This window comes from Haliaeetus leucocephalus, unplaced genomic scaffold (assembly GCF_000737465.1).
Source record: "Haliaeetus leucocephalus isolate CR32 unplaced genomic scaffold, Haliaeetus_leucocephalus-4.0 Scaffold239, whole genome shotgun sequence".
Lineage (NCBI taxonomy): Eukaryota > Metazoa > Chordata > Aves > Accipitriformes > Accipitridae > Haliaeetus > Haliaeetus leucocephalus.
The window spans coordinates 209,083-229,062 of NW_010972675.1; the positions used below are offsets into that span (position 1 = coordinate 209,083).

At 36.8% G+C, this 19,980-nt stretch overlaps 1 protein-coding gene across 5 annotated transcripts in view; it reads right to left on the reverse strand.

The window, feature by feature from the left end:
• CPNE3 (copine III) overlaps nucleotides 1–19,980 on the reverse strand; it is a 52,023-nt gene that overhangs the window by 11,984 nt on the left and 20,059 nt on the right. For 2 of the 5 annotated variants that reach the window (XM_010568152.1, XM_010568147.1), the window contains exons 1-8: nucleotides 19,595–19,672; nucleotides 10,629–10,768; nucleotides 9,844–10,023; nucleotides 8,606–8,680; nucleotides 8,071–8,142; nucleotides 7,153–7,236; nucleotides 5,446–5,535; nucleotides 1,932–2,030 (exon numbers count right to left, since the gene is read on the reverse strand). In XM_010568152.1, the coding sequence (XP_010566454.1) occupies nucleotides 1,932–2,030; nucleotides 5,446–5,535; nucleotides 7,153–7,236; nucleotides 8,071–8,142; nucleotides 8,606–8,680; nucleotides 9,844–10,023; nucleotides 10,629–10,760 (732 nt within the window). In that variant the 5' untranslated portion in view covers nucleotides 10,761–10,768; nucleotides 19,595–19,672. Of the gene's footprint in view, nucleotides 1–1,931; nucleotides 2,031–5,445; nucleotides 5,536–7,152; nucleotides 7,237–8,070; nucleotides 8,143–8,605; nucleotides 8,681–9,843; nucleotides 10,024–10,628; nucleotides 10,769–11,282; nucleotides 11,344–19,594; nucleotides 19,673–19,980 lie in introns of those variants that run through there. The other 3 variants (XM_010568148.1, XM_010568149.1, XM_010568151.1) reach the window with 3 other exon arrangements.

Here is a 19,980-nt window from a genome sequence, read left to right on the forward strand (position 1 = left end):
AGTCCCTACGAACGCGCCATTTAGTGAAATAATGCCCTTGTGGGGGGGGGGGGGGGGCAGAAATCAGCAATTCTCCAGAGAATGAAAAGCCACCCATTCATTCCCTTCAGTCATACAAGACCAGCTTTTTCAGCAACTGAGGATACAGGCACACCCATGCTCACCTCAAATAAACTTCAAAGAAGTTGTGCCAAATCTCCCACAGGCGCAGTTGATGTCAGAATCGTGGGAGTAACTAAAGATCATGCTTGGAATATATAAAGTCAAATTCTAATGTGCACTAGAAATATTTTACAGACATTATCAAATTATCAGATCACAGAGGATCAGAGGTTAGTTCCTTTTAAAAGTAGAAGAAACCTGGAGCACATTAGTTGTGTTGTCTCCTATCTTCACTTCATCTTACTGACACAGCAGAAAGTTACTTAGAGTAGGTATAGCCACAGTTCTCATGAAAATAACTTTCTTAAAGCATTTCCAAAACCAGCACAGGCAGATTATAACTTAAAATACTTTTTCCTTAAATTCAAAAGAGACCGCACCTATTATGCTGCTAGGGGCACAATGAAAACAGACATTTGTGTTCTCAAAGAGCCTTTACCCAACACACTTCACACTGCATGGGAACGCACTATCACAGTTCTTACAAAAAATATGTGCTTGAAAATGTGAACATACTAACCTGCTAGGTTTGTTTAATTTATGACACTGCTACACAACAAAAGTGCAATGGTTTTTTATTAAAAAAAAATTAAGAAAACCATCTTGTTAGAAGATTCATAAAGTCTTCATTTAAAAAAAAGCAGAAAAAATGATTTTATGAAACCCTTCTGCTCCCTGATTATTTTTTTTTGCACAATTTAATTACAGTAATAAGAAGGATCACTGTCAGCATCGAAAGCTAAACTGATACCATCTGGCCCCTGAAAATCTAGAAAAAATGAGAAAACACCTAAGAGCTCCAACTAGGCAGCATATGAATTATATAGGTAGGATACGAGTCCAAAATTTCTTACAAACAATATAAAACCTTAACAGGCATTAAACTAAACCGTGCATAATTCAAAATTAATTCAGAAACAGGTATCTGAAAGAAAAGCATGGCAAGGCACAAAGCAGCAATCAAAAAACCACTACATACAAGGTTAACTCTTCACATTAAACAGCTCTGAAGAATTCAGTACAAATGCAACATTCAAGATGTTAGAAAAGTACAGGCAGGCACTCTTGTATATATATCCCATTATTATTAAATGCAGGAGCAGTTCTACAGGTTTTACAGAATGAAAGGAAAAGATGGTAAAATATTTTGATAACATACATGTCCATAAAACAAAGACTTTTACGTTAAGGTTGCTATGCCACCTTCTAAATGTAAACCTTGTCTATTAAAAGGTTTGCAAATTGTTACAGTTCGTAAGAACATAAAGGGTAATTTCACTTTAAATAAGAGCCACCTAATGTAACACATTCAGTTGCATTCTTCTGCAGTACCATAAATGTTGAATTGTTTTCATATTCACTGAACTATGCATGACAGTTGGTAAGTGCCATACTTGAAATAAAGGACTAAGTAAAACCTGAAAAAAATACTACAAGCTTTGGCCTTTTAACTGCAGTGAAATTTGTACTGCATTCTGTCCTTTGACATGCTAAATTTTTTGATTTCTGTGTTTTTATGATTAGTGAAATTCATTTGTGCTGACAGTTGGGTATTTAGATATGTAATATTAAAAATTGTAACCAAGATACTAATCCTAGGGAAGTGGATGCATAATGTAAATGCTGAGTCAGCCTCAACTACAGTAGCATTAAGGTGTAGCCTAACACTACTTCAATACCTGCAAGTCAAGTGGTGTTAAGCTTTGCTCCAAAATGAGTAAAACAGCTTATCAAAAACACACAGGCAGCTTAGACTATGTAAGACTTACAGGTGAGGACCGAGATGCTTCCTTCAGTTTTGACATAGTAGTTTGAAAACTTCCTATGAGATCATGAGACCCATCACTATCATAGTCATAGCATTCAACCTAAAATGAAGCATTGTTCAGTGTTAGTAACAGAAACGGCCCTACAAAAGCAATAAACACTGCAATGGCATTTCTAGTTCAGCCAAAACTGACACCCAAAATATTCCTAGATGTCTTATAACATGGAGTTTTTCCTCACATTGCAGTCTTAGAATTGCATAGAGTTACATCTAAAAATTACAGACTGGGTAAAAGCCAATATACCCAGTTTCAATTCAGATCTTCCACTGAAGTGAAGAAGAGACAAGAATACTAAGCAGTGTCAGGTCCCGCGTGAGCGAGTAAGATCAATTATATTTAACTATGTTTGGGGAGTGAGGGGGTATCAGGAAGAGTAGGAAAACAATGTATGTTTTTTTACTGTCATGATGGATTAAGAGACTTAATTATTCAGAGGTATTAAGGAAATTTAACTATCTCTGACCATCCAGCTAAAAATTTAATAAATAGTTATTCAGGGATCACAAGAGTTTTAATACTTTTATATTACTTTACAAATCTTCAAGATAAACTTAGAATTTATAAGTATATGAAGGTTTAGCCCTAAATCTAGAAACAAGATTTTTTTTTTTTTTTTTAAGATCAGCAAATTTAAACAGTCACTATGATCCACACTTCATGGATCTGAATGTCAACTAAAAATCCCTCTTTTCCTGTATTCAATGTTTAATGCTAAGTTTTATTATTCAATCAACTCATCTTTCACCACCAAAGAAGGCAGAACAAGTGAAAAACAGACTTTTTTTCTCTTTGAGAACCTCTCATTTTGAGTGAGCATAATTTTACCACTGTTACTTTAACCTTGTATGTCCTCAATTTTTGTTTTTTAAAAGCTCAATTTATGAATATGACCCAACTGCCTTTCTATATATTATCTATAATAGCATATGCTAATTCTATCCACTTCTGGTATTTTATTTCAGATTAGCAACACAGACATGCTAGCTAACTTAATCAAATCAAAATAATTTAACAATAGTAATGATAAATAATAAATCAAGAGTCAAAGTAGAAATCACCCATTATTTGGAATCAAAACATAAACTTCAAGAAAAACTTTTCTGAACATATATGGGTTAAACTGAACAGCTATTTTCATGTCTGTCTTTCCAGATTGAAAAAATTTTACACTATATTCAAGAAACAATTTAGTTGATTACTTGGCCACTTCATTTAGGAATAACAAAGTAAAACAAACAACTTCAACATACACTTGAGCATCTGAGAGGAATTAACTTTCTGAAAACAAACAGTAACATTGTAGTACAAAATAAGATGCGTAGATTTCAAGTTCTACGCTGTGCAAAACATGCCTCTATGTTGTGACTTGCACTACTCCTACAACATTTTGAATGCACTAGTAGATAAATAAAATGCATGCACATGCACTCAATAGCAACTTAAATCTCATACAAGCAGCCACAGAACCAACAGACTAAAGTTCATGGCAGATACTATGTAAATTCTTTTGAATGCCATAAATCAAGCCAATCAAATACTCAGCCAAAGTGCCTCAGTACCTGAAATTTAAAACTGAAGACATTTCCTGAGCCAACAGTTATGATACCTGTTCACAGTTAGCACAGTTATTTCTTTTTCCTTTCAAAGGGATCAAAGTTTGTCTTGCTTGGTATATGTGAACCATCTAAGCCAATTTTCAATACTTACTCCAGGCAAGATAGAAATACTTCTTTTGTTCCAGGTATGCTCTCATGGACACACAGTACCACTAGGGAACTATGTGATAAAATTGCATATATATTTTCCCCAGCAGAACCAGGCATTCTTGCTCAGGATGAAAGGCTTACATTTTCAAGACAGAAAAACTTCACTGACTGCAAATACACTCACATGGAATATAGCAATAAGTCTAAAAGATAAAGAATCAACTTGGTTTGTGCATTGCTGGGGATACACAAACTAAGCCATTAAATAGGTGAAAAGCCACTCATTATGGAAAAGTTGGTGGGTTTACTTACTATGATAAATAGCCCACTACGTATGCAACTGTGCGCATATGAAAGTGTTAAGAGTATTGTTTAATCCTTCAACAACATTACAATATAATTCTGTCTGCATTTTAATGTTTGAAGTGATAGCTCCCAGATTTCTAAGACGAGACATAATCCTACTGTCTGTCTGCAAGTCCGTAACAACTCCAAGTAAAATCTACTTCTGCTGGAAATAAACCTACACTTCTGAGGTAAGATTCCAAAGAACAGACTATTAAAATGATGACAGAGCTGAGAATGACTCCACCTCAACAGATATATTTTAATCAATGGTCTATAGTTTTAGTATGGCTGTTTACTGAAAAAGAAAAATATATTTACAGTATATGGAGATGTAAGAGCTGTTACAGCTATTTTGGGGAAAAGGGAAGCAGAAAGGAATGAGAAGGAAAAAACACAGAAGCAGTAAGGGAAGCAGGTTCTGGGCTTGTAAAGTTGTTCATTAGTCTGCTCTGTAATTATGTATTTAAATCTATACAGGTGCTTGTAACACCCAGATCCCTATGGCTCTTAAGCTTTTTCCAGGACTGCCTCAATACTAATACCTGTCACATGCAGATCATGCTCTCATTTTTCCTTCCCAGAGGAAGAACAGCAAGTAAACTGGTTGGTTGGTTTGGTTTTTTTCAAATGCTAAAATGCCAGGCTCCTAACATGTTCATAATAACTTATAAATGGCATTTTGATTGGTTGTTTAGCTTCAATTCCACCCCTGAAGGGAATTCCTGAAGAAAAACATTCAGAAGTTAAACATAACTTATTCAAGGTAAGATTTAAAGATACAAAGAGTTAAAGACCAGTCCTGGTAGAACTATCATTTCACAGGTTTGGCTGACTTTCCAACAGAAAGCTCAGTTTTATCTGAGCAGAAAAAGTCACTACATCTGGTATCCACAAGAGACATCTGGTTCACATCTTATCTCAGCTAGTATATTAAGTGTAACTAATTGTATCAGGTAGTATATTACGAATTTCTTTAGTGTTACCTCTTGCACCAGTACCAAAGTATTAACAAATCCATAACATAGAACAAAGCATATTCTAGCCTTTATCATGCATCTTTCACTATACAGTATCTTAATACCACCAATATTGGCTGATGCAACACTAAAACTGTACAATCCAAATACAAAACTGAATTGGACATTTCAAAGCTACTTGCATTCAACTGGTTTCCCAGACTTTCAAAGGCCAACTTTTACCACATGATGCATCACTAATGTGAAATATATTTTTTTCCCTGAAACATGCATACATCTGTGACTTTCAAGTAAGAATAAGAAACCCAATACTTTCAATTCAATTTGAAACAAAAAGAGGCAATAGAATAACACAACTTCCATTTATTACATATTCTAATTTTTTTAATGTGGTAATTTATACGCACATTTCATATACATTACCTTAATTGACTTATCCATGTCACTGTAACACAGAGAATTGAGAGAGATTTTAAAGGGCCTCCATACAGGATTCAGGTTGTTTTTAATAACCTGTTAAAAAAAAAAAGACAGAATAGTATTGTTCACCAGAGTGGAAAATAGTCATCGTAATGGCTAATACCTTCATGCCATGAATGTTGTAAGCAAAACCAGTTGACTAATGTTGCTGTCAATCACTTCCTGTGATCAAAATCCTAACATACAGCATGTAAACAAACTAAACATTCTTAACATGCAATATAATTCTCCAAAAGAGATGGTATCTTTCAACTCCATATTTTTCTAGACTGCACTGGGATCTACTATATCATTCAGCTACTACACTGCAAAAAATTAATCTTTACATAAACGTTGACTTTTTTTTTTAATAAGCACATACATATATACTTACACAAAAACATATATAACAGTGTGACCTACCAAAAAAACATGAAAAAAGATTACATTGGAATTTCTGAATACATCAATACTCTGGAGATTACAGTTCACTCCAGCTTATATTTATTCTGAAATGCCACTTATCAAAATACTCCCTCAAGAAATTCATGGTATGGTTAAGCAGAAACAGTGCATGAGGATAAAAGGTCTCCCAGGCTGAATGCTAAATAAGTGATATTTAAGAATAATACTGAAGGATCTTCAGAATTTGTCAACAGGAAAGTATCTGTAATACACCCAATACACCAAATAATGATACTATAAAGTACAGGAAACTACACACAACAAGCAATACTTAATTAATACTACCTAATAATAGTAATACTTATACTTCCAGCACTGTAGGAGTGCAGTGAAAGAAACCTCTCTTTTGAAAATGAAAACAGTAAATAAAAGTTAGTAACATAAAAAGGTTTTTAAAATCTGTAACATAAAGAACTAATCCTCCAGCCAGTTCTAGGCTGGAACAGCGAATTCTGGATTCATTACTGAAATTGAAGATGACTGAAATCCTTATGGAAAAGACACATTTTATGCAGAACCACCACCTCATGAGAGAAACTATTTTTATAAATCTGACACAAAAAGGATTTATACTTCTTCAACATCCATGCTTCAAAATTAATACAGTCACCACTTCAAATGCACACAGTAGTACCTCAGTTGTGACTAGGGCCTGAGCTTCCACTACAGTGAGACATTTTGAACCTACTCCTACCCTGTCACTTGTTGTCACGGGACCTCTGCACCTCCTCCTGGGTGGAAGGCTGCTGCTCAAGCATGTTTTCCCTCACCCAGCATAATCCTTGACTTGCCCTTGCTATGCAAGCATTTGGTATGATTACATTTATTAGTAAACAGTACTGCGAGGTGATACTGACATAAGAACAGCAGTCATAGGAATGCCCAAGCTCTACCCTCAGAGTAGCACCAAGACAAATGTCCCTGTATGAGTATGCAGTACCTTTTCAAAAGGGTTGCAGAAAGTTTAAAAAAAAAAAAAAAAGGTATTTTCCTTTACAATAGGATGGCACACATCAGAATCAGAGTAAGGCAGACTTCCTGTTCTATGAGAAAAATCAGTGGAAGAGCAGAGGTGGTTTCTAACTGGTCTGCATGTCAACTGCCAGATCATTCTCTTCCTTTTGTAAGGCACTGTACCTCTAGTGCTGTGACACACTGGAAATCAAATAATGTTAATCTCTAGGTTGTTGACTGAAAATATCCTACCTCTGTTCTGTGAACCATCACCCAGTTTCCATCTCCAGTCTGCTTGTGGAATTCCAGATAAGGATCTGACTTTCCAAAAAAGTCCTGTATTTAAAGAACATGTAATTATCCCAGAACAGCCTGTGGCATGAATGCCACTAAATGCTAGTTAAAACATGCTTAGCTTAACAAAAAGTAAACTAAATATTCAGGGAACAAAAGCTTTGGATGAAAAAGCTTTAGTCTGATTATACTACCACCTGTGAAAGAGAGAAAGAAAACAGGGCATGTCCATCAATTTAGGATAAAAGTTCTGTAATGTCCACACAGTAAATACCTGACAGTTCAAGCAAAAGAATACTTACACGAATAAGTACTGTGATGGATAGTTAGGAAACTAAGGATTTCATCCAGTTCAGAAAAGTATCATTAAATTGACTGGGAAAAATGATAACATTTTTTCCATTATTAATTTTTTTTTTATTTTCCTTCTAAAAGTCTTTCTAAATACAGTAATTTTAGCCTGCCCCAAAATATTGAATGTAACAGATTTATACACTCCAAGTACACTCTTCACCATTTACTTCAGAGAGCTAACGGGTAATCATTTATACAGCTATTCAAACCAATGGATATACCAAAACTCCCTTATCTTTATGATTAAATGTAAAGATTTACATTTAAATGGAAGCATGCCATTCACAGACTATCCCTGCAATGCACTTGTCTTATTTAGAAATACATTGCAATTCATTTCAAAACAGTCAATGAAGTTACTCTGAAGCAAATCTTTCTTCAATTTCTTTTTTTGGTATAAGAAAAATCTTAATGGATTTCATTATTTCAGCAAAAAGTAGGAATGAACGTTTTAATGTTTCCTGTTTTGACAAGATTCTGATTTTATTACTGTATCAAAAAGAACCGCAATCACACAGATACCTTACTGTCCAGTTTCCTTGCTTCTACTTCCAATACAACCACCCTGTTATCCTTCACTTCTTCTGCTGTAATCTAGATAGGCAAACAAAATACTTATTTTGTATTCAGGAACTACATTGTTTTCTCATATTCTCAACGCTCCTATGACAGGTCCATAAAAAAAACCCAACCAAACATGTTTGCTCACAAATGAAGCATTAAAAAATGGGATGGGGGGAGGGAAGAACAATTTGATTTGACATTGGGATTCACTAGATGATGACACTGACAAAGATACTGCCCAAATAGTAGCACATCGGATGCCCTAATTATTTGGATGGATGCAATAAGACTTATAGATGCAGAAAGTGGGCTGCTCTCCTTTTGGATAACAAAGAAATATTAGTGAAGGGAAAGAAAAAATGCTTTAAGATACTTTTTACAGCACAGTACATTAGACTCACTGTGTTCAAGCCACTAACTAACTAACAAAAAAAAAAAAAAAAAAGCCACAAAAACATTTAAGGATAAATGCTAAGGAGATTTATTGTCTTACCGTAATACTTCCTCTTCCAGCAGGTCTGCCATTTTTAAGCACTAATGGTTTTGTTAGAGTCCTGCTAGAAACAACCTGCCAAGACAAAATTTGAGTATCAAGCATTATTAGCACAATTTCATAGATTTTCAAAGGAATGAAACGAGATGGTGAAGTATTTTCATTTTAGGAATGTTTCCTTTATCATGAAGATGACAACATTACATTTACTTCCCATGATGTCCTATGAATAAATAGGTAATACTTGATACACTTCAAAATTTTAAAATATATATGCAGATGAACACATGCAGAGTTTCAGGAGCAATATGAAATAAAATGTCTTCTAGTAACATGATATACATACATGGGCAAATGTAATACCTTAAGTTCCAATCTCAAATTGTTCCTAAGTTTTTCACACATACCATTCAAACACATGCAAGCCATATCTCATAACAGCTTCAGCAAACAGATTTATAAACACAGTATTTGTCACACAAACAAACATCAGTCTCCCCTGCCGTGTATCCAGTTGATTTTGCTCTAGCCTCTTCAGGCAATGCTTTATCAGAAGGGTGTCTACTCATTCTACAGGTCCTTCTTTACTTCAAGAATGAATGATTAATTTTACATTGTTACTGAATTTCATTTCACAATGCCTCCATCTTTATAATGCACTTAAAATAAAAATACTTTAGACACAGGGGAGGAAAAAAAACAAGTAGACTCTCCTGAGAAGTGCCTTCAACGGATCTATTAGAAATAACAATTTGAGAAAAAGCTGCCCCATTATGATAGCACCAATAGCAGAATTTGGCAGGGAAATGTGAGTGACATCAACAGTTAGCACAACCAGAATCACTGCTGGCCTTGAGTGGAAAGCAAATTATAAGGTTAACATGGCCCTTATGAACACTCTTATGCTGCTAAACACCAATTCTCTTTCTATGGAGCATAAAAATAATAATTTGAGTCTTAGAGTAAATAAACAGCAATTATTACTTTGTGCTCACTGACCGTCCACTTACTTTCAGACAGCAAATTGGACAGTCACCATCCTAGAGTACATTTCAGGGCATCATCTCAAGACCTTTTGCAAATAAAGAGGCTTGTAAACACAAATGAAGGGAATCCTATTCAGCGTAGGAGTACCCCAACTACACAAGAACATAGTGATAAATTTAAGGTAAAAGTGGTTAATGATTTGCAGTAACTTACACTTTCTTAATTCTAAGGAAAATCATCTGCATACTTACTTGTCCCAGTGTACACTCAAATTCTCCTAAGAAGTCATCATCATTCAGATCAAAGGTTTTGTTATCAATGTCATATATTCCAAACTTAAGTTTCTGAACAAGCTCAAAATAGTAATCAATTAGGAATTTCTTGGCAAACTTTGGGTTCAAGGAATTCTTAACTCTTTCTGTGCGATCAACCTGCAATTAGAAAGATATCACTTTATCCAGTATTTCACCAACCAAACAAGCACTCCAATCGAATAACATTTTATTAGAAACTTTCAAAAGTTCTTCTTGCTATAAAGTATAAAGCTGTATCTTCCTACAAACCTTCCATCAAATATAAATAACCACATTATATTACAAAACCCACTGCTGTAAGTCAGAGATATTTGAGGACCTGTTTTTCTTTGCTCCCTATAAGGAGTACCTATTCCTGCATATGGAAGACTAACATAAGAATGTTAAATAAGAATGTTGATATTGTCAAATCCAGGATGAGACCCAAGTTTTGGAGCACTGTACTTATAAAAGCACATTTAAGCACTGAGAAGGCTTCTTCTGTCGGTCCACACATGGCTGGGGGAACAGTGCTAAAAATCAAACAGGTGTAAATATTTATTAGAAAACGATTATTAGTGTGCTGCCTGTATAACTATTATAGACATAATCTAATGAAAAGTACTCAGAGGTGCTGGTATATAATTAAAATATTTTAACAAAATCATACACTCCAGCATTTTAGAAGGTCCAACAAGTTAGACTGTGTTTTTAGCAGATTCATGAGAAGCATCACACTGTACCTCATACCACTGCTGACCACTCGTGTTCTGGAGAAGCACACACAGCGGGTCTGACTTGGAACCAACATCTTTATCCAAGAGATTAGTGCAGGCAATAGTCAGCTCCACCTTTGTTACACACTGTGCCGCCATTTGTTAAGCTAGAAAACAAACAATGGGATTGTCACAATGCATTAACTCTCTGACTGATCATTAGAGTTATTAGCTTGTCAGGAGCGAGATTTGAGGCTCCAAATGCAAATTTTAAGATTTATGATGTACCAACATTACAGTATTACTGTCATAATATTGGCTTTGCCACATATGTATAAAACTTCATTTCAAAATCTGCACATAAGAAACAAGATCAGGTTTCTTAGAATGCTTGAGGAACCAAATAGAAAACACCACAAAAAGTACAGTGGTTTGAACTGCTGAGAATAAAACTTCGCAAGCTTTAAATTACATCCTGAAGCCATGAACATGGCAGGATTGGACAAGGAGTTTAGGTGGGTAACAGCATAGGTGATCTTGCTTTAGTATATCTTCAAAAACAACTACAATTTTTAATAATAGGGATAAACAACTTTGAAGTCAAGTAACAACTGAGTATTAGGAGCTATTCTTCTTTCTGGAGGTTCGTTTAAAAAAAAGAACAACCAAAAGCTTTCTTACATTTCCTCTTAAGCTCAATCATTCTCCACGGGAACTGAGAAGACCAGCAGATATTACAAACCTACAAAACCAACTTCATTATAAGTTATGAATCCCACACCGGGATAATGTGCATTTGCAAGCCTTATTAGGTCTGAGCAGCAGATATTTTCTACATAAAAAAATCTCTATAATTATACTCTTCAGGAATACAGTTGATCATTTCCAACACCTCTTTGGGAGATGAGTCTCTACAGTACAATTGCCCTTGACTCAGAGACTAAAACTTCCAAATCTTTCCACAAGCAGCCTATCCTGGAAGTTCCCAAGCCTCTGTAGCTTCAGGTTCTCCTTCTCTACAGCAAGTCCACAGTCTAGACACAGTATCTCTGTGGATTAACTTACCTTGAAAGTGCATGAGACACTAAACAGAATAAGGAAGCAAAGGCATCTGCTTCTATCTAGCCAGCTCACTTGCATCCTACACATTCATGTTCAAGTATACTGTAACTATACTTAACCCAACCCATCTCTCTTCCTCTCGCTGCATTCTTACAACTTTTGGTGAAAAGGAACTTTTTTTAGAGGCAAAAAAGGAAAGGAATATGATAAAAAGGAACAATAAACTAGAAACAGGAGAAAGAAAACACTGTGGCCTGAGGGAATTTTCCTGAGGCTTCTTGTATTCCACTAGGGCACACTTCACACATTACCTCTCCGGTCTCCGTTTTATCTTAGAGATGGACCTTTTGGAGACTGAAGTAAATATAAATTATCTGTAAAGGAACCACTCAAACATCCATGCACATACATTATTTTTAAGAAGCATGTCAGATTCATGGAAATCCTCCTGCACCTCTCAAACACCTAAATGTGATTCCATCTTTGAGTATCTTCTGCTCCCATGACTTTACCAAGCTTCAGTCATTGTCCTTGAGGGGGAAAAAAAGTGAAGCTCTAAGTATTTAAATTGTTTTTAAACCAATGGTTTTTAGGTTTAGAAAGCATACCCCTAAAAAGCAGTCTGTCCCTTTTTTCCTGGTTCTCTTTTTGTGCTGGTATTTTCCATTCCCTGTTGCTTTCCTGGCTGCCAGACAGAGCTCATTAACAGTCAGTGGCTTTGCCCATAGAATCCAGTGCAGACCAGTGCATGACTCCTCAATGGCTGTTTCCAGAAAAACAACTTTCTGCTGACAAAGTGATGGCCTAATACCCACTGCTGCAACAGCAAGTAAAAAGGGTTTTCAAGAAATTCAACAGAATTCAAACTTAAATTGAGACATATTCCTAAAAACACTCAAAATTTTCTTGCTCTAACTTCCTTGAAACTCATTATTATTATTATAGAGTCCCCAAAAGGACTTGTAGCCACATTTCTTTTGTTAAAGTAACGTTTCCAAAATCACTGGTAAATGGATACCATCCAGTCAACCTAAAAATCTGGACAGCTTTTTCTACTTAGCATGTACATTTGTGTGTGTGTGTGTGCACGTGTGTGTCCCAGTTCTCTTCCATCACAAGTACTTTCTCACATGAATACATCAATTCTGTTACTCCCTCTCCCCCTTCACGTCACTGAGTGTCCCACTATGCATCTAATGTGGGAAAAGAACAGATTTAGCAAAAGAGGTGCTATGCAAAAAGCATCCTTTAACACACAGGGAAAGGAAGGATTAAAAAACTTGCTTCCCTTCCCTGCAATGCAAATGCTCTTGTTTGAGATGTAATAATTGCGTCCACATTAGGTAAAAGACAACTTACAACAAGAAAATGCATTTATCCAAGTGGAGGATACTCAACTTGAAACCCGGATACAAAAGCAAAACCTCCCAAATCCTGAGATGGTCCTTTAATCCCTTCCATTTCCAGTTTTGCAAAATCCGAGATGAAAAATAATGCAAGGCATTTTCCTCAGAGGTTTTGAGAATATCAGGAATCAATATGTGTATAATGGGTTGAAGAGGTCTGTAATACTAATGCGTTTCAAGAATTAATTTTGCTATTTTACTTGAAAGAAAGACAACATGACTATCCATAACACCAGAAAACTGATACGTTTTACAGTAAATAGTTGTATACAACCTGATCTTCAATAACATTATAAACATTAAAAGTTAGTAAAATACTAGTGAGAAAAAGTCATATCTCAGTAACCCAAAACAGTATTTATGGTAGTGAAACTCGGTACATAAACAACAGATACTTTTCTTACTACATTGCAGTCATTACAGAACTTGCAGAGGGCACACAGATGCTTCACATGTGTGAATTCAGAAGTCTTTTAAACAGCATGGTTGTTGGAGCTCTGCATACACTGCATGAATCCTCGTAATCCCATACTGTATAAAAGGAAGAATGACTCCAGCTCCACCCAATTCTCCTCACGTCTGAAAGCCTGTGTTATGTGAAAATTTCCAGAACAGGTTTGGGAGGTGGGTGATAGGATTCCTAAAGATGATAAATATCTTCCTAAATATGATAAACATCCTCAAGGATCAGAGTCACTATCAGGTGAGTAAGCATGCTCTTTTTGAAGACTTGATGGAATACAGTGTGGCAAATTGCAGTCTCTTCAGGACAGTGGAAGTAAAAAAATCATGGCTGCACTAGTGCATTACCTCCTGAAATACCATTCTACAACACACTATCAGATCTAGTAGGCAAATCAGATGCAAAATACTCTAGATACATGACTGGATTACTTGCACATTTGGGATACTGGAATAACTTTACATGGACAGATGATACTGTTTGGGCTCTGGCAGCCTTGACTACCAGTAAGTTACATCACATAACAAGAGACTTCTTTATTCAATTAGTTATTGTTATGAAAGTAACTATGCTCCCCTTTGGGCAAATATAATTGAAACCTCTGCTTTTCTCAAGCTATCAACTGTTTGTCCTCTACGTAGGGTACACCGTAAAGTAAGGTAAAGCACACCAGAATGAGGCCAGATGACAGCTAATAGTCCTTTCTATTGGTATGGCTTTTATGACCGCAGGAGCGTATCAGGCTTTAAAAAAAACCAAAACCACTGATAATTCTGGACAGGAGAAGACTGAAAATTACTATAAACTGTATGGCAGAACTTGTGACATCCAGACTCTGAACTGCAGCAATGTACAGTCACAAGGGAGAGACTTGTTCCTGATCCTATGCCATGTCTAGGCAGCTCAAGAGCATGATTAGGTCAACTAAGTATATTACAAGTCCTTCTGCTTGAGCTGTCATTACTAAAGCAAAACTGTAAATCGAGGACTTGTCTTGTCTTGCAGTTCCACCGATCATAATGTTCTTTGAATTCCACTAATGATTCTACCGAAGATAAGTGGCATCCACCAAATAACCCAGCCAATGTCTGCTTTTCAACAGAAACTGTAAACATGACATTCTACCTGGAAGGGAACAGATCTATTATCAGAATAATCTTTTAACAGAGCACTTGGGAACTGTCAGACTGCAGCAACCCTATCTATGCTGCAATACCAGAGGAGAGTACAGGCTTGTGCAGATAACATACCAGAGTAGTACAATGGTATGTTCATAACTATAGGTGTTTCCCAATCTGACAAGCAGAAAATACATAACTACAAGATAACAAAAAGACTAATGAAGTGAGCACTGCTATACCTGGGTTTGGCATCACTGCCTTTAGTCACAAGTCTGAAACCTGTTCTGATGTAAGCTGTCGCTGTCACAGAACATTTCCTAGTTCCTGCAAACTACTAATGACAATGGACCAAAAATCCACACTTTGTAGTTACCTCAGGGCCCAGATGGACACAGAAAAAGCAAGGGAAACATTTCAGAACTTGCTAATAAAGTCTATTCCTGATCAGCTCATCTTCTAGCCATAATGCTACACTTAAGCATTTCATGTAAACTGTGTGCCAGACTGAAAAAGGCAGTACCACATAAAAGCAGTGCTCAGACCCTTCTTGAATTATTAAGTATTTCCCATGAACCTGGGCAGATGACAACACAGAAATAAATTAATTATTCAGACAGACTATGAAAATGAAAGTCTTGAACCAAGCCTAAACCTGAAATAATACATATGAAGCTTTACTGTCCTGTACATTCAGTGTATGCAATTGTTCAGTCTCTGCTCTTTCAGACAGGATTAAGGTACCATTTCTCGCAAACAGAAATTTTTGTGGTAAAGATCTCTGTGTTCCTTAGAACCTCTTCTATTGCATCTCAGAGCAAGCAATAACAGCGCTTCTTGCAACAGCCTTTCACAAGAAGGGTTCCGGTGAAGAGCTGGCACAAAGATGGACAAAACAAGATCTAAATGAAATTAACCTGGGAGACAACATCCATCTCACAATATAACCTGCTCAATCCATGATCTCAGCATAGTTGTCTAGCATCTCTCTATAACAGTTGCATATGCAAAGAACAGAGAATGACAACATACTCACAGAAAATGCCACATCTGCTGCAAGAAGCTGACAATGAAATTATGACAAACGGATGCTTCTTTCCACCGACGGGGCTAGCAGCAACACAATTTCTAATGAACTTGGACTACATGTATATAAATGTATATTTAAAAAAAACTCAAGGTAACCCTTCAATTCTCAAGGAAACTGACCACCTCACAGGAGCTGACACTGCATATAAAGTTACAACAGCGAAGACTGTTTCATAACCTAATTTCATCACTGCATTTGAAAACTAGAGACTTCTCTAAAAACCATACCTCTAAATCTGAATTCTGGCTCCTCTTTTTCACGCTCTTTACAGGAGACACAGCTGATAAAATTGTCCTGTGGCACTAGCTGATGTGCTGGCAAATTGAACAACCGAAGCAGCTCAAAGTAACACATCTCAACTTGCATCATTCTGTATTTGAAGAATCACACAAAACCTTGAGCGTAAGCTGTATCTTCTCACATTCACTATTTAGAATGCAGGAAGGAATTATATCATTCTTAATTGAACAAGTGAGATTACGTTGATAAAACCCTAATGACCACAGAAGTCATTCTCCTGGTGATTATGCCAAACAAAAATAAGAGCTAATATTTAAGAAATCTGAGACATATGAGTGTGTGAGAAGAGAGACATTATTTTCTTTATGGGAAATGAATCATCTATTTATACAAGCTTCACCATACTCAGGCAGTTTAAATATTTATCTGCTGGATTGGTAGCACACTGGTGTAACAAGTCAGGCAACTATTTGTAGATAGTTCCTATATATAAAAATCTATCATTAAGTCACATTGCCAAAGAACATATTTAGAATTCTATTTAAAAAAAAAAAAAAAAATCTCACTGCACAGACCAGGAACTATTAATTTGACTTCTGGGATGCCTGTTCACAAGATGACTTAGAAACAGCTATTTCTAAACATCCTTCTGTTGACCTTTTTATCCTTGAATATGTGTGTTCACCCTTTAGGCACATCTTTAATGCTAATGGTTCTTCCCAGCATCCTCCTCACACAAAAGCATTTTAAGAATTTTGGGTGATGTTTTGATGCAAGCAAGCTAAACTATAAAAGGTAATATCGTGCCCCGAACAAGAAAATTAAGAAAGACAGATATCCTGACTTTAAAATGTAGTTGTTTTAAGCAGACAGCATTCAACCAGGGGAAAAGTGTTTCCTGTGTTTATGTTTTATCAGAATATTTTTATATGAATTACTTTATGGAAAACAATCTATCAACTACACAATTTGAATAGTATCTCAAATTGTGTATTCTTCATTGCAATTTCTCTCTGTAGAGCCACTGACTGACTTTACATAATTAACATTATCCACAAGAAACAAAAACTTGTATCTCACTAAAACTTGCTGCTTTTTATTGCAGAAAAAAGATGCAAGTGATCACATGTTTTAGACTAATCCTCCTCACAGTCCATTTCAAGTCTGGCATGTTGTGACACTTCACTGTTAGAAATACCAGTTCTTAAAAATGGGTTTATGGTAACTTACCTCAGAGGTCTGTCTCTGTGCAGGAGAAGGCTAAAACTTCAGTAGTAGCATTAAAATGTGAAATGAAAGGAAATTAAAACCAAGAATTGTTATTCCCATATATCAATCAAAGTAACAGGTTCAAATGCATATACTTTGAGGAACTACAGCTTCTCTTAAAATAAATAACCTGTCCAATAGTTCTATGTGTCCATGACGACAGCACTGTAAAGATTATTTATGGGAAACTCAGAGCTTTTGTTACAGAACAAACTACAACATAAATTAGATATTTTAAAAGTCCAGCAAGAAAAGCCCTTTAAGATTTTAAGAACAAAAATCAGATTTCCTTTTTTGTCCTATTCATTTAACCCTTTTTTACCAATAAGGTGATAGTGTTTTAAAGTAAGCAGACCAAAACCAGTGGCTTGCAAACTCCCAATGTGGCTTATGCTCTAAGAATCCTATGCTTTCCTACACTGCTAAAGGTTGCCTAAGAAAAATCCATAAAAACACTATCCCACAAGTGTCCGGCATAACATTTTGTATCTCAGGGTAAACACTAACTTGAAACCAACAATCACAAGATTACACATTAATATAGCCCAGATGTATTTCAAACCTTCCTATAGGCAAACGAAGAGCTCTCCAGTCAGCTCTGCTTCAATTCTGTACCATAGCAGCTACTTGCACTCTGCATTCACTGTGCCTGGGAAGCATCATACATGCTCTGTGTATATGTAGGCAGCGGCTCTGAACACAAGCTCACAGCAATCATGCTGCTTCCTGGAACCACCAGATTATTGCACATCTGCTAATCACTACCATGAGGACTTCGTAATAACCCTCCTGAATGCGAGGAGCACCAGAAGCAAGTTGACACCACTAGAACTAATTCAGCTGGCTCCTAACTGTGTCTTGGATAAAGCACTGAGTGAACATGAGCACTTGATCCAGCTACAGGATGGGAAGGATCCACAGGACCCAGTCTTCTTTCAACCACAGAAGAAAGTATGAAGCAAGTCATCCAAATCATTAAGACTATTTCTTATACAGAATTTCAGATGCAGCAACCCAGCCCCAAAACTCCTACATTCAGAAATCCTTCAAATGTTTAATAATGTCATTCTTAAATCCCTGAGCAACAGCATCTCATCTAAAGCAATATTAAAGTTATACCAAAGAAATTAAACACAAAATGGTAAAGAGCACCGTAATTCTACTTCCTGTCTACTCATTTGCACAAGCCACACCACAGCTTCCAATGTGATGCTAGAAGGGGCCATTACGAATCTTAGCCTAATTGATCCAAGAATAGAAGTAACTTTGTTGGGTTTAACAGGAAGTAATACCTACAAATACTAACTCGACCATATATTATTTATATTGGAAGAGCACGCTGACTTTCACTGGAAAATAAACAGAATTAATAAGGAAGGAAAAAACCATATCTTTCTGCTCAACTTTGTCCCTAAAGGTGTTTCGTAAAGGAAACCATGGTAATGACAGAATCTGATTCTGAATCAGAATAAAGGAGAGAAAAAAAAAACCAAACCAAAAAACCACACCACCCCAGGTAATAACATTAACCTATTTGTGGAATTGAGATTTTAGTTTTATTACCCCTAAAAGAAGGATCTTTGGTGTTGTTGGTACAAAACAGCTACTATAGCTTCCCTCTAGCCTTAAATTCTGGAAAAACATTAACGCCTTGGGCATAACACAAGGCTGTAAAAACACTGTGGTACAGCACTGCTACCTTGGAATTCTGGCAGATGACATTTAACAATGGCTTAGTTATTGAACCTACCAGGAATGGACTTTTGCTTTCAACAGCTGAACTAAAATTAGTCTAACAGTCACATGTAATGGATCTGTATAGATTAATACTGAGATATTTAATACAAATGTACTTGTTGGAAAAACCCTGCATGCTCCCTAACAGCATAACAGAAAAACAAAAGGAGCTCTGTCTGGTTCTCCTTGCTCCTCTACACATCTTTCTTGCTTACTTTTTTTTTCTTCTAATGCTTGTTGATGTTCTGCATGCCCTTTGAAACATCTCACTGCTGTGATTATACATATATAAAGCTAAAATTTAAAACTTCAACTGAAAAGAAAAAAAACCCGGCATTAAGTTTTACTCTAATGACTTCTACTAGACAAACTTTTTTGTACCGCCACAGAAACATCTTTAACTCGAACTTTCGGGGACATAAAACTCCCAAGAAAACAAACGTAACTTTCGGAGGCGGAGCGCTGCATATTACCTTGAGGATACTTAATGCACTTTGAAGACACGAGCACGGAAGCGAAAGTGAAGAGCTTTCACATTTTAACTTTTCCCTAGCGGAGGGGAAAAATACGACAACGTGCACGTCGGCTAAGGTTTGTCTTACACATACCGTGGCGCTGCAGTGAAGAAAGGAAAAAACAACCACCCACTCTAGCAGCAGCTCAGGAAGAACAGCGCGTGGTTTTTTTAGGGACGATGAAGACTCCCGGCAGCCTCCTTCCTAAAGGGCGCTTCCCCGAGCAGCGTTACACCGCCAGAGATCCGCGCCCGCGGCTCACGTGCTCCGCGGTACCGCTTCAACCCCGCCCCGCCCCGCTACCTGAGGGACGGCGACTCGCGCGACCGATGGGGTTCCTGGAGCTCCGCAGAAGCGGGTGCCCAGTCCCCCGCGAAGAGCTGCCCGTGCCGCGGAGCGGGAAGCGGGCCAGCCACCCGAGGGGATCTGCCACCGGAGCGGACGGTCAGGACGGCTGCCGCCGGCAGCCCCAGCCCCAG